Source organism: Arvicanthis niloticus, chromosome 12 (genome assembly GCF_011762505.2).
Source record: "Arvicanthis niloticus isolate mArvNil1 chromosome 12, mArvNil1.pat.X, whole genome shotgun sequence".
In the NCBI taxonomy this organism is placed as follows: Eukaryota; Metazoa; Chordata; class Mammalia; order Rodentia; family Muridae; genus Arvicanthis; species Arvicanthis niloticus.
In genome coordinates this window covers 71,819,613-71,832,533 of record NC_047669.1, presented here as the reverse complement: position 1 = coordinate 71,832,533, position 12,921 = coordinate 71,819,613, and the positions used below count along the sequence as shown (strand labels likewise).

General features: G+C 44.0%; 1 protein-coding gene across 1 annotated transcript in view; it reads right to left on the bottom strand.

Moving 5' to 3' along the window:
• Nucleotides 1-12,921, bottom strand: part of Hunk (hormonally up-regulated Neu-associated kinase) — a 109,361-nt gene that overhangs the window by 20,058 nt on the left and 76,382 nt on the right. The window contains exons 6-7 of the mRNA XM_034515774.2: nt 6,406-6,541; nt 2,570-2,732 (exon numbers count right to left, since the gene is read on the bottom strand). Coding sequence (XP_034371665.1) covers nt 2,570-2,732; nt 6,406-6,541 — 299 coding nt within the window. The remainder of the gene's footprint in view (nt 1-2,569; nt 2,733-6,405; nt 6,542-12,921) is intronic.

Here is a 12,921-nt window from a genome sequence, read left to right as displayed (position 1 = left end):
GCTGGGAATTGAACTCAGGACCTCTGGCAAAGCAGTCAGTGCTCTTAACCTCTGAGTCATCTCTCCAGCCCCCAAGCCTCTTTGTTTAAGTGAGTATCTAGCCCCTGGGGTATTTTGTTATAGTAACAGACGACAGAATAATATATATGTATTGTGTACACACATATTATACATTATATATAATTACAAATGATATATATACATATATGTGTATATACATATTATCTTGTCTTTCTAAGTTAGTTAGTGTTAGATGTCAGCTTGGTACAGCCTAGAGGTATCTGGAGCAAAGATTCAACTGAGTAACTGTACCAGGCTTGTCTGCAGGTGTGTCTGTGAGGAACCATCATGACTATTAATTGCTGTAGAGGGCCCACACACTGTGGGCAGTACCTCCCCCAAGCAGGTGGTTCTGGGCTGTTTAAGAAAATGAGCAAGCTAGAATTCAAGCCACAAGTTGCATCCCTCCATTGGTCCTGCCTCCAGCTGTTACCTTGACTGCCCTGGATGATGGACCATGACTTGGAAATAGAAACCAAACAAATCTTCTCCTCCCTGAGTTGTTTTCAAAGTGGTTTATCACAATTCCAGAATAAGATAACATGTCACCTGGTGTCATTTTCCTATGACTGATGGCAGCCACACAGGTACTGTCTCAAAGCCTCAAAGCTCAAGATGGGTACCCATCAGAAGTACAAAGCATTTATCTCTGCATGCTCATTGTTCTTGATTGGGAAAGCTTTTTTGTGTTTCTCCTCACATATGTCTTTCCTTTGGTCACACACACACACACACACACACACACACACGCACGCACGCACGCACGCACGCACGCACGCACGCACGCGCACTCTGGGTAAATTTTCCTGGAAGCAAATTATAAGCTGAGTCAGCTTAGGAACACCTGGACTTCCATCCAGATGTTTGGCTTCTTCACACAGGAAGCCATGTTATCTACGTGCACCTCATCCTCTCTGCTAACAAGAGCTTCACTGGGACTATCATGCCCTGTGGATATTATTTTGTCATTCCTGCCCTGTCAGGGGGATGGTCATTTCACTAGCTACAAGTGGATTTTCATCTTTTGCTCTAAGATAGAAACTCTAAAATGTTTCTCACCCTACAGATTGGCGGAATTCTGTGACACATTAGTCTATCATGTGACTTTAAACAGCACTAAACTATCTCTAGAAGTTTGATCTTACGGTTTCTGTTCTGTCCTCCTAACCAACACACAGACATGCCACCAGACCATAAGGTACAATATACACAGGGTCAAGGTCACCATTAAGAGAGTGTCCAATCAAACCTCAGATGGGCTTCTGTCAATCCTGAGTTTCTCCGACTCTGTTGGAGCTGGTCTATACTGTACGCTTCCACACCAGTGCAGAGCCGTATTGTATAGAATCTATATGCTGTCTTATAGCATTCTCCTTGAGAGATTGTTTATATGGAGAGACTGACATATGAGCTACTGTGGCCAAGATGATAAAGGTGCCATAATATCAAAGTACCTACTGCTGTCCATACTGTACTTCATGTATGGCACGATGCGTGTGGACTTTCTTTATTTAGATTGTTTTAAAACTTTATTTTATGTGCATGAGCGTTTTGCCTACATGTATGTATACTGTGGGAGCGGCAGAAGAAGAAAGCATTAGATTCCCTGAGACTGGAGTTACAGATGGTCGTGAGCAACCTTGTGGGCGCTGGGAATCGAACACAGGTCCTCGGCAAGAACAACTAGTGCTCTTAACTGTTAAGACAACTCTTAACTCTTAAGCCCCTGTCACATGGGCTTTTTAACATCTAGCCTGTGTGAAGCTGCCAGAATCAACCTAGCAAACCCTGTTGTGTTCTTATTTTTTTGCAGTCATAAACCTAAACACATTTTTTTTTTTTTTTTGGTCTTGGCATTCTAAGGTTCTAGGGCTTCCTACAAATCCCAAATCCCAATTTGTGTTATGTTTTATAGGAAACCGTACAAAATTTGCATATAAACTGTGGTCCTCTCCTGGACACTTTAAATCTCTGACTTATTTACAGCACCTAATAGAATGCAAATGTTATGTAACTATTATTTAGGGACTGACAGGAGAGAAGCTGCATATGTGCAGCACTGACACAATATTCTCCTGAGTATCTTTGAGCCATGGTTGGTTGAATCCTGTGGACACAAACCATCGAGACAGAGGGCTGTTGAGTGAAAAGCTTTCTTGTACCTCATTCTTCATACATCCAGGCATGGCTGCCCAACTTTTACTAGCAGTGACGACTCCAGTTCCTTTAAAGTCGAGAACCCAAAGAGCTAAGAGGTGACGGGGAGACAACTAAGAGCAGAAGACAAACAGAGCTAAGCCCCTCAGGGGTCAGTCAGGGCTAACTTTTATAGGAGAGCATTTGGAACTCATCTCAGACCAGCAAGAAATCTAAGAAACCGGTTGTGCCAGTCCTTTATCCCACATTCAAGAGACAGGGCCTCACGTTTTAGGCTAAAATAACAGCAGGGATCAAGTGTCGGTGGCTTCACAACGCTGTACAGAAGATGCTCCTCTAAGGTCCCACTTACCCCTGACAAATAGCGCTCAAGTTTCTTGTTCAACAGGAAGTAAATGGCCAAGATGTGGCAGGCACGGTTGGAGAGCACCGTGTTGATGACGTCACTGTTCTTATAGCCCAGCTTTTCAGTCATGTGCAGCACCACGCTGGGGCTCAGGTCTTCCAGAGAAATCCTATGAGGGTTGGACACAGGGAACAAATCAACTCTCCACATTCTCAGAGTGACTCACAAACGTGACAGATGGAAGGGTCCACACAGAGCCCCAAGGACAACTGAATTCTCTCTCTCTCTCTCTCTCTCTCTCTCTCTCTCTCTCTCTCTCTTTCTCTCCCCCTCCCTCTCTCTCATCTCATCTCATGCAACTCAGGATAGCTCATACTCTATGAGTAGCAGAAAGAGTGACCTTGAATACCAGACTCTCCTGTTTACCTCCTGAATATTGGGACTGGAGGTCCACCACCATGCCTGCTTTATGTGGCATGGACAGATGGAATCCAGGGCTTTGCTCACACTGGGCAGGCACCATCTCAACTGAGCTATGTCTCCAGTCCCCTGTGATTTTTTTATTTTGAAACATTTCACATTTACAGAACAGTCGTGGGTTTACTATATAACCTGTGTGTTTGCCATCCATAGAACTCAATTAATCTTAGACGGAACATTTCAGGAAAAAAAATATATGCGTACTGAGCATAAAGACTTTAAAAGGCTTTTTTGTTGTCATTATTCCCTAAGCAATATAGCATAACATCTATTATAAATCAATTAGAGGTAATTCAAAGTATATGAAAGAGTGTGCATGGCATATGTACAAATTATACCATTTTATATATATATAAAATAATATATATTCCTGGTAATGGTTTTTCTACCTTTACTCGCCCTTAAATAAAAGTCAAAGAAACAGTCAAAGATACATAATATATATGTGTGTGTGTGTGTGTGTTTATATATATATATATATATATATATATATATATATATATATATATATATATGAATGACTTGAGTTCTGTAGATTTGGGTGATGGAGGGCTGAAAGCAGCTTACCATGTAGCCCTGGCTATCCTAGAACTCACCATGTAGACCAGGCTGGCCTTAGACTTACAGAGATCCACCTGCCTCTGCCTCCCAAGTGCTGGGACTAGAGGTCTGCGCCACCACACTTGTGGCATCTGAAGATTTTGAATATTTTTTTTTTTGGGGGGGGGGGGGGGGAAGATCATGAGAATGGCCGCACAGATACAGAGAGATGACTGTGATCAGCACGTGTGACCATCGCCTGGGTATAGTTTGCCATGCTTGCTGCATTTGGGGTTGCTATTGTTGTTGCTAAAATGTTTTAAATTGTAGCCACTGTGCTATGTCATTTCTAAACACTTCAGTGAGCACCTTTAAAAGCAAATGAGTTCATAGGAAAAAGCTGTATGGAAGAGCAGCGTAAAACTCAACTTTTCGGGAAAGTAGCACCGACAATATCCAGACTAATTAAACCAGGAGATAGCAGTGTCGGGAAACTAGAAAATAGATTTTACAAACATATATATATATATATATATATATATATATATATATATATAGTATGTATCTTTGGCTGTGTGTTTCTTTGCCTTTTATTTAAGGGCGGGTAAAGCCAGAAAAACAATTACTGGGAAAATATATACTATTTTTGCCTTGAAGATTAACAATTTTTCAAAATAAAACTGTAAATAACATATACCTCCCCCAATATCTTAGAATTCTGCTCTCCTATCTTATCAAAACTGATTTATCTTCTTTATCCAATAACCTTTGATAACAGAAGACACAAAGCTGCTATTTCCTGTAAACAAGCCCTTTGCCACTTTTACCATCTATTAGTTAGTTGTTTACACAAACACACCCCCATCACACACACTCACATTGACACATTTAGATTCACACACATGCCCTCGAATGCACACAATACACACAAACATAGACACCAGAACACACACTCACACACATATGCCCTCATACACATGTATACCTCACACTCACACACACAAATTCACACACGCACACATCCTCAAACACACATACACAACTCTCTCTGTCTGTCTGTCTGTCTGTCTGTCTGTCTGTTTCTCCCTCTCTCTCTCTCTGTGTGTGTGTGTGTCTGTGTGTGTGTCTGTGTGTGTGACACACAGACACACACACACACACTACCCAAGATGGCTAAAAAAGTGTAAGAAACTGAATTAATGTTTACCTTTCACCCCCTGAGGAGAAACTACAAAACTATAAGCCATACTGTAAGTCTTCATCACTGAAGAGGTAGCTAACCATAGGAAGGGTTCTCTGTGTTTCTAGGGCCAGATCCACAGCCTTCGACAGGTTCTGTGTTGGGTGGGTGGGTTATGCTCACTTAGACATTCACAAATGGCTCCTTTGGTTACCACCAATGCTACCCACTTCTGACCAGAAGCAGCCTTCCGCCGTTCCACAGAGATAAGACCTTGCCCCTCAGCTCTGTTTGCAGACTCACAGGGGGGATAATTCTTCTGGTGTCTATTTCAGTTCCTGGCCCAAATTGAGCAGGTATTGGAAAATGGTGTCTATTTCCAGGTTCCTGTGACAACTTAGGTAACCTAGACTTTGTCTAAATTACTACCCATGAGCCAAATGGTAGAATTCTTCACGGTGACCAGACAACCTCACCTCCTCTATGCCCAGGGTAAGGGTAAATGTGGTCAAGTATCCTAGATTTAGATCCTACGAACACCCATCCCGAGTGAGGGCCGGTTGAACGTCTTGTTTAGAGACTCAGCCCTTCAGCTCTCATAAGGCTTAGTGGATATTTCTAGACTTTCTTGGCCCAAGACTTGGGGATTTTCAAAAATAAGGCCACAGAGGAGGCCCCTTCCCTTCTCCTTTGTCTATGATGCTCTGGTCCTCATCCAAGCTTGGTAGAACGTGCTAAGCTCTCAAGGGTTAACAGAAGAAGGAAGAGGAGAGCTATACCAGAAGGCTGGAGTCAAGTGGTCTCCATATGTGTTTGAAGTAACCAAAGGGAGGGTCCTCATCCCTCCCTCAATCAGAGTGGCTCAAATAATGACAAATGAGTCAAAAAGAACAAGGAAATGTTTCTGGTGCTGGTTTTCCAATCTGTAGTCTGCAGAGACAGGGTGGGTGGTTTGTCTCTCAGTGCACACCCACCTGTCACCTCCCTCATGGACAGCAAGCTCACAATATGGCAGCTGAAGTGAGTGATCTGACCTTCTTTGCTTCCATTCTTGTTACTTTAAGCCAAGGGCAAAAGACACAAGAGCCAAGCAGCAGGAAGCAGGGCTGAAAATGATTTGAAAGACTCAGTTCCATGAGAACTGAGAGGCTTAATGCTGGCAGGAGCGCGCACGGGTAGATCTCTCTACCCACCCACATCCTCTCCCTCTCTCTCTCTCTCTCTCTCTCTCTCTCTCTCTCTCTCTCACACACACACACACACACACACACACACACACACACACACACACGTCACACATGCCACAGTTCATTTAAATGAACCCTTTAAGCGAACTAGAGAGAAGTCAGAGCGAGGCTTGGTGAGGGATCTCCTGTAGCTCAGCTTCCACGCCTCTAACCAGGCACTACAGGACCAATTTGGCACAAAAACATAGGACAGCCCTGGTTGCACCTTCCTGCCCAATGCGATGGGTCTGTCTGTGGGTAAGAGGTTGCAGAGGTGGGCACAGTCAGGCATGGGGGGGTGCAGGGTATAAACAGCCTTGACTTCAGTCACACAAGGCTTCCTGTCCCGAGCTTGGAGGGCTCACAGCGGGCCCCATCTCACTGGAGAAGGCATTCCTCCATCCGAGCTACTTTACCTGTTGGGATAGGTGACATTGCAGGGCACTTTCCCAGTATAATTCTCATTCAGCCAGCGATTTGCCAGCGCTTGCTGGATGTTTGGTCTCTTCGCAGGATCTGGTTCCAGGAGAGAGCGCAGAAAGTTGATGGCCCCTGTGAGACAGGAACACACCTTAGAGACTGAACACAGGTGCAGACACTGAAGCTGTAGCCTGAGGCCCTCAGCCCCTCAGAACCTCTGCTCTTGGCGTCTCTGGCAGGGCTTCTGTTCCACAACTCACAAAAACGTGAGTTCAGCCCCACCTTCAGACACCTGTGGTTCTAAATTGCATTTCTCCCCCACATGTATATCCAAAGAGCTAAAGAGATCGGTCCAAGGAGCACACCTGGTACCCTAGACAGCAACAATCAGTTTGCTCTTCCTGGGCCTGGCATTTCTGGAATAATCTGTGTGCCTTTGTAGTCACTCAGAGACCAAACACGGAGATGTACTACTATTACATGTGGAGGCTGAAAGAGTAGAAACTGAAAAAAATTCTCAATATCATGGTGGTGTGAGCAATCAAAAGGGAAAACAGATGAATGAATTTGAACGAGACACTTGACTGATCCTTACCATGGAGCACCTCGTCTCATAAGGTCAGTGAGGTGCTTTCTGATCGATTGGTTAATCGATTAATTTGTTTAATGTACCAGGGGTTAAGCATGTAGCATCATAGCATGTTTTTAGCCCTATTTTACTTTTTATTTTGAGATAGGCTTTCACAAGGTAGCCCAGGCTACCCTAGAATTCAATCTGTAGCCCAGGCTAGCCTTGAACTCACTCTGTAGCCTAGGCTAGTCTTGAACTGGCTCTGTAGCCCAGGCAGACTTCAAACTTCTATCTTCCCCACCTTAGACTTCTGAGTAGCCAGGATCACAGGCGTGCCTCTCCAAGGCTCCTTTCTTTCAAAGCAATTCTCTATGCCGCTCACATTTCCCCCAGACTCTGTGAAATTATAATGTAAACCAGGCTAGCTCAAACCTATGCTAGCTAGCTAACTAAGATGACACGACACCAGAAATCCATGTGCTTTTAAGTGTTAGGTCAACTGTAACATCTGTCTTCCAATCCTAGTCTGTCATAAAGTTCTAGCAAGTACCTCACTACAAACAGCCCATTAGATGCTGTCCACTAAAAGGAGGGGATGTCTGGACAGAATGCATGCCAAATTACTCTTAATTTCAGCCCAAAGACCTGGTATAGGGACGTCAGCTACGTTGAGCCAGCGAGTAAGAAAGGAAGTGAGAAACCATTGGCCAAACTATCAAGTCCTCACCACCTCTCTTACCTCTGTCACTTTCAGTCCCTACCGAGCAATTTGTATCCTGGGTCTCCATTCATAAAACAGACATTTACAGAACACCTCTACTACCCAAACACCGGAGACAGGAAGCTGTATCCTTTATGATCGTAGCAGAAGAGACAACTGTATAACATGCATACCTGTATTCTGGAAGGTCAGAGGTGCAAGGCTACTCAGTGTGAGTGCATACCCAGACTGAGAGTCTACACTCAGAGGCCTGGTTCTCCTGAGTTCTGAGACTACATTTTCCTATTCTCTTACCTTAGCCTTGCAAGGCGCTGAGCATATAGCTCACTTGGCAGAGTGTTCACCTAGCTTGAGCAAAGTCCTGGGTTAGATCCCTAACAGCAGAAAAGCCAGGCATGAAGGCACATGCCCAGGATCCCAGCGCCTGGGAGGTAGAGGCAGATGAGTTAGGAGTTCAAGGTCATCCTTTGCTACCTAGCAAGTTCAAGGTCAGCCCCAAGGGTAGGATATGTAAGACACATCCTCCTCCCTCTCAGATACAGAAAGTACTATTTTTCTCCTTTTTACGTATGTAAGCATGTTCATGTCTATACAAGTGCACACGTGCATGCAGGTGTGTACACATATGTGTGTGCATGTATGTGAGGCTGGAAGACCACCTAAAGTGCCATCTGAAGGGGGCGTGGATCTGGTGAGGGAGCCAGGAATGGGGTTCGTTTAATAAATACATTGTATGAAATTCTCTAGGAACTAATTAAAAACGAGGAAGGAAAAAAACAAGAGAGAATGCCATTCATTTTTTTGATTAAGGCTTTTCCCTGGCCTGGAGCTCAACAACTAGGCTAGACTGGCTCTCCCTCTATAGTGCTGGGATTACAAGCGAAAGTCATGGTGTTCACCACGCCCAGTGCTCATATGGAGGATTTGGGGAACCAAACTCAGGACCTCGCGTTTGCAAGTCATGTGCTCTACCAACTGAGCCATCCCATCCTCCTAGGCCCCCACCAAATAACTCTTTCATTTAGCTTTCTATACATCCAGTTTCTATCGGATCAAATAGTAAGTCCCAGACAACAATCTCCATTTGTTTTTACTCCAAGTTGTTCCGTCTTTTTGTCAGGGGCTCTTTGCCAGTTTTGAAAATAGAACCCTGCTTAGCCAGGAGTGGTCATGAAAATTCATACTTTCTCATCTGTGTTCAGTTGTCGGTTTATACTGCACTTAAAAGAATGATGGCCCTTCTGTGAGTCCTGTTTCTATGGCGGAAATGAAACCATCAAAATAGGGGCCAATTGTGAGACCAGGATCAGCTCCAGAGAAATAGCCCTTTGTCAGGTCACATCCATAAGGTAACTCATGCAAGGAGAGCCCAGTGCACAGCCTTCTGTCTTCAAGAACACAGAGAGCCAGAACAAATGTGTGGATGCTATAAGAGCCATGGGGTACATTTAACACTGTCAGACTTTTTAAAAAAAAAAAGATTCATTTATTTTTATTTTATGAGGGGTTTTGCCTGTATACATGTAATTGCACAATGCACATGCAGTTCCCACGGAGGCCAGAAGAGGGCGTCCTCTGTAACTGGAGTTACAGGTGGCTGGTTACCCACCCTGTGTGTGCTGGGAACTGAACCTGGGTCCTACGAAGAACAACAAATGTCTTAACTGCTGAGCTGTCTCTCCAGCCTCAACATAAATAGTTTATAGCTAAGTCTCCAAATAAAACTTTCCTAACAGGAAAAGGTTTTTTGGTTTTGTTTTGTTTTATTGTTTGGTGTGTGCATCCACATGAGTTCAAACACAGAAGCCCAAGGATGATGTCCAGTGCCCTGTTCTATCATCATCCTTCATGACAGGGTCTCTTTTCTGAACTTAGAGGCCAACAAGAACCAGTAAATCCTGTCTCTGTCCTCCACAACAATGGGGCTACAGGCCATACACAACTATGTGAGACTTTTTAATGCAGGTGCCAGGGATTTGAACTCAGGTCCTCCTGTTTGAACAGCAAGCCCTCTTACTCACTGAGCCATCTTTTCAACCCACCATGTGAATTTCAAACAGGGGCATTTATTGTTCATGGACAAAGGGGTAGGTTTGATGAACTGAACTGGGGGTACCTAAAAGACTGGCATCCCTTCGCACCCAGGGCCAGGCTTCTTTGAAGAATGATTAACCAGAAGAGCTAGAGATGCCAGATGTGTATTTCTGTCCTATTTTCACCATCAAGTGCTCTAAATCTCCACAAATTGCTGATGAGCCCAGGGGGTCTTAGTTCAAGTCTCTGCTGATGAGTCGTGTACCTCTGGACATCACAAATATCATGTCACTATCCTGAAAAGACTTTGTGAACATCCTCAGAGAGCTATGAAGCCTGTCCTTGGATCTTGAACATATCCGTGTGTCTCTGGGGCCAAGAGGGACTACATCATCCCAGAAAGTAGAATCTAGCATGGTCACAAGTCACAGCTCCTTCGAGCTGACTCTTGGGTGCTCTACTCCAGCTGAGAGGGTTGAAGTGAGTTGAATGGGGGCTCTGTCACCTGCACATAACAGGAAGTAGGCACTGCTGTGGTGCCAACACCCTTTCTTTCAGGAGCAGTCAGACTTCTCAAGTCTGAACTAGCCTATGAGAGCACTGGACACTGCCAAAGGCAGGGGCTGCAGGCAACAGACAAGGCCACCTGACATTAGAGTAGCCGGCCGGCTGCAAGCAGAGGCCTGTCCCGGTGGGAGGCTGCTCTCTCATCTCCTCTAAGCTAAGAATCCCTTGGCAATGGATGGATGGTTAAGCCTTCTTTGAAATCTTAACCAGGCCCAACCTTCAGCAATGCCAGTGTGTCTTCAGTTTCTCTCCGGAGGATCTGTGGGATTGAATCCTCTTAACTGGGAGCGTCTGTTTGGAATGTATTGTAAATGCTACTGCTATGGCGCCCGTGATGAAAGAGTAAACTGTTGGAAAAAATCTCTCAGCCGCGAAAAGCATTCACTAGCTCTGTGATATGCAAGAGCCAACTTGCAGAAAGCAGAAACCAACTAGAGGAGCATTGGAAAGGCCCCCAAAGCTGAAGGTTTCCAGCTAAGTGATGGGGACAGCAAGGTGACCTTCTGCACACGTCATAGGCTCACAAGGACAGGAGTGCTGAAATCTGTTTCCAACTGAACTCTGCTAAAATTAAAAAAAAAAAAAAAACCCTTTGGATCCTTTGGATTTAATTTAAATGGAATAATAATAAGGTTTAATTGGTGCAATCACGGGCAAAGAGGACTGACAGAATATCAGATTAATGAAGATGGATATTCCTGAGGGAGAGTGACATAGGTGCGTTTTAAATTGGCAATGACATCACTCAAAAGACAAGACCTGAAGACAAGAGATAAACTTGCACATTCAGGGGCTGTAGGGGGAATAGGGTGTACGTTGAATAAGGAAAGGGGGCTGGAGGGTCAGCTCAGTCGTTAAGACAGAGTGCTATGCTTGCAGAAGACCTAAGTTCAGTCCCAGGCAGCCATGTTAGGCGGCTCACAGCTACCCACTAACTCCTGCTCTAGGGGGTCTGACTCCCTCCTCTGGCTCCTGTTGGCACTTTGTACACATGAGTGTGAGCATGTGCGTGCATGTCTTTTAACAATAAGGGAAAGAAATAACAGAGCACAGAGGAAAATCTGGGTTCTCAGCCAAACCAACTTCCTCACTCTGAGACTTGGTTTCTCGCTGGGTAACCAGGAACAATGGCATTTGCCCTGCCTGACTGTAAAAGAAAACGGTAACAGAAAAACACTAGCATTCCATGTTTCACGAGTGACTAGTAATACTAGTTACTGTAAACTAGTATTTCAGGATATAACATCGTGAGAGAACAAACCAGGATTGTTGCAATGGCTTGCTTCTCCTACGGCTCACACTAGTGCTGTACACACATCTCTCTGCCTCTTCTATTCTTGATCCAACTTTCAATTAACATAAGCAAAAGCAGTAAAGCCTCTGTGGTCCTAAGCCCGGGGGAGTTGGGCCTGACTGCTGTTACTGTGACTTAAGGCAGAAAATCAGCAACTGCCTAACTTCTTGGAGTCCCACTAATACTCAGAACGCTTGCTCTTTCCAGACATCTTCCTAGTATCCCGTGTTATGGGTCATTTAGGACAAAGCAAGCTCTAAGCCATCAGAAGCACGTCAGAACCACCCTGAGAGATGACAACGTTTCAGACTATACAATGAAGCTGCAATCGGAGCATTCAAGGGAGAGCACAACATGGTAGAGCCACTCTGAACAACAGTGTGGTTGCTCCTTATAAAGCTGCATGGCTTACTGACTGACACAGTAATTTGCTTTTTAGCTCTTGGTCTTACAGAAACCACATTCATACAAACATCTGGAGGTAAATGTTCGGAGCAGCTTCATTCCCAGTAATCCCAAACTGGAGCCAATCCAGTGGTCCTTCAATGGGTAAATGGTTACAAAAAACAAAAACTGTGGTATGTCCATACAGGGGAATACAACTCAGCAGTGAGAAGAGACAAGGTTCTGATCCATCCAGCAACTAAAATGGATCTTAATTAACACAATTACAGTGAGACAAGAGATTTGTACAGATTTTGTGCATTTGTCCATCTCTATAATTCCTTCATTTCAAAGGGTGCTAGAGAGATGGAGAAAGAATAGTGGGCTATTGGGGTTCGTAGAAGGAAAGAGAGGGAGGTGATGGTGATAAATTCATATGGTGCTAAACACATACTATCAGACATTCCGGTTTTATCGATTTCCTAATGGAGATTTACATCAGTAATTAAAGATAGTGCCTTTGTGGGAAAGTGGGTGAAGGATGTACAGATTTCTCTGTTCACGACTTAAGCTGTGTGTGCATCAAAAAAAAAAAAAAAAAGTCACAACAACAACAAAAAAACCTGTTTTTGAAAACATTTTATTTGTTTACAAAAATTTACTTTCTATGCTTTTATGTGAATTGTTATTTCTTACTTCACTTAAAGCACCAACACCAGCAACTCTATCTGACATGTGTGTGTGTGTGTGTGTGTGTGTGTGTGTATAAGTGCATATGTATATATGTGGAGGGACAAATATATATGTATATGTAGGTGTGTATATGTACATATGTATATGTGTGTATATATATCGTGTGTATATATATATACATACACACACACACACACACATACACACAAATATGTATATATTTGCCTCTCCCATAGATGTATGCACTC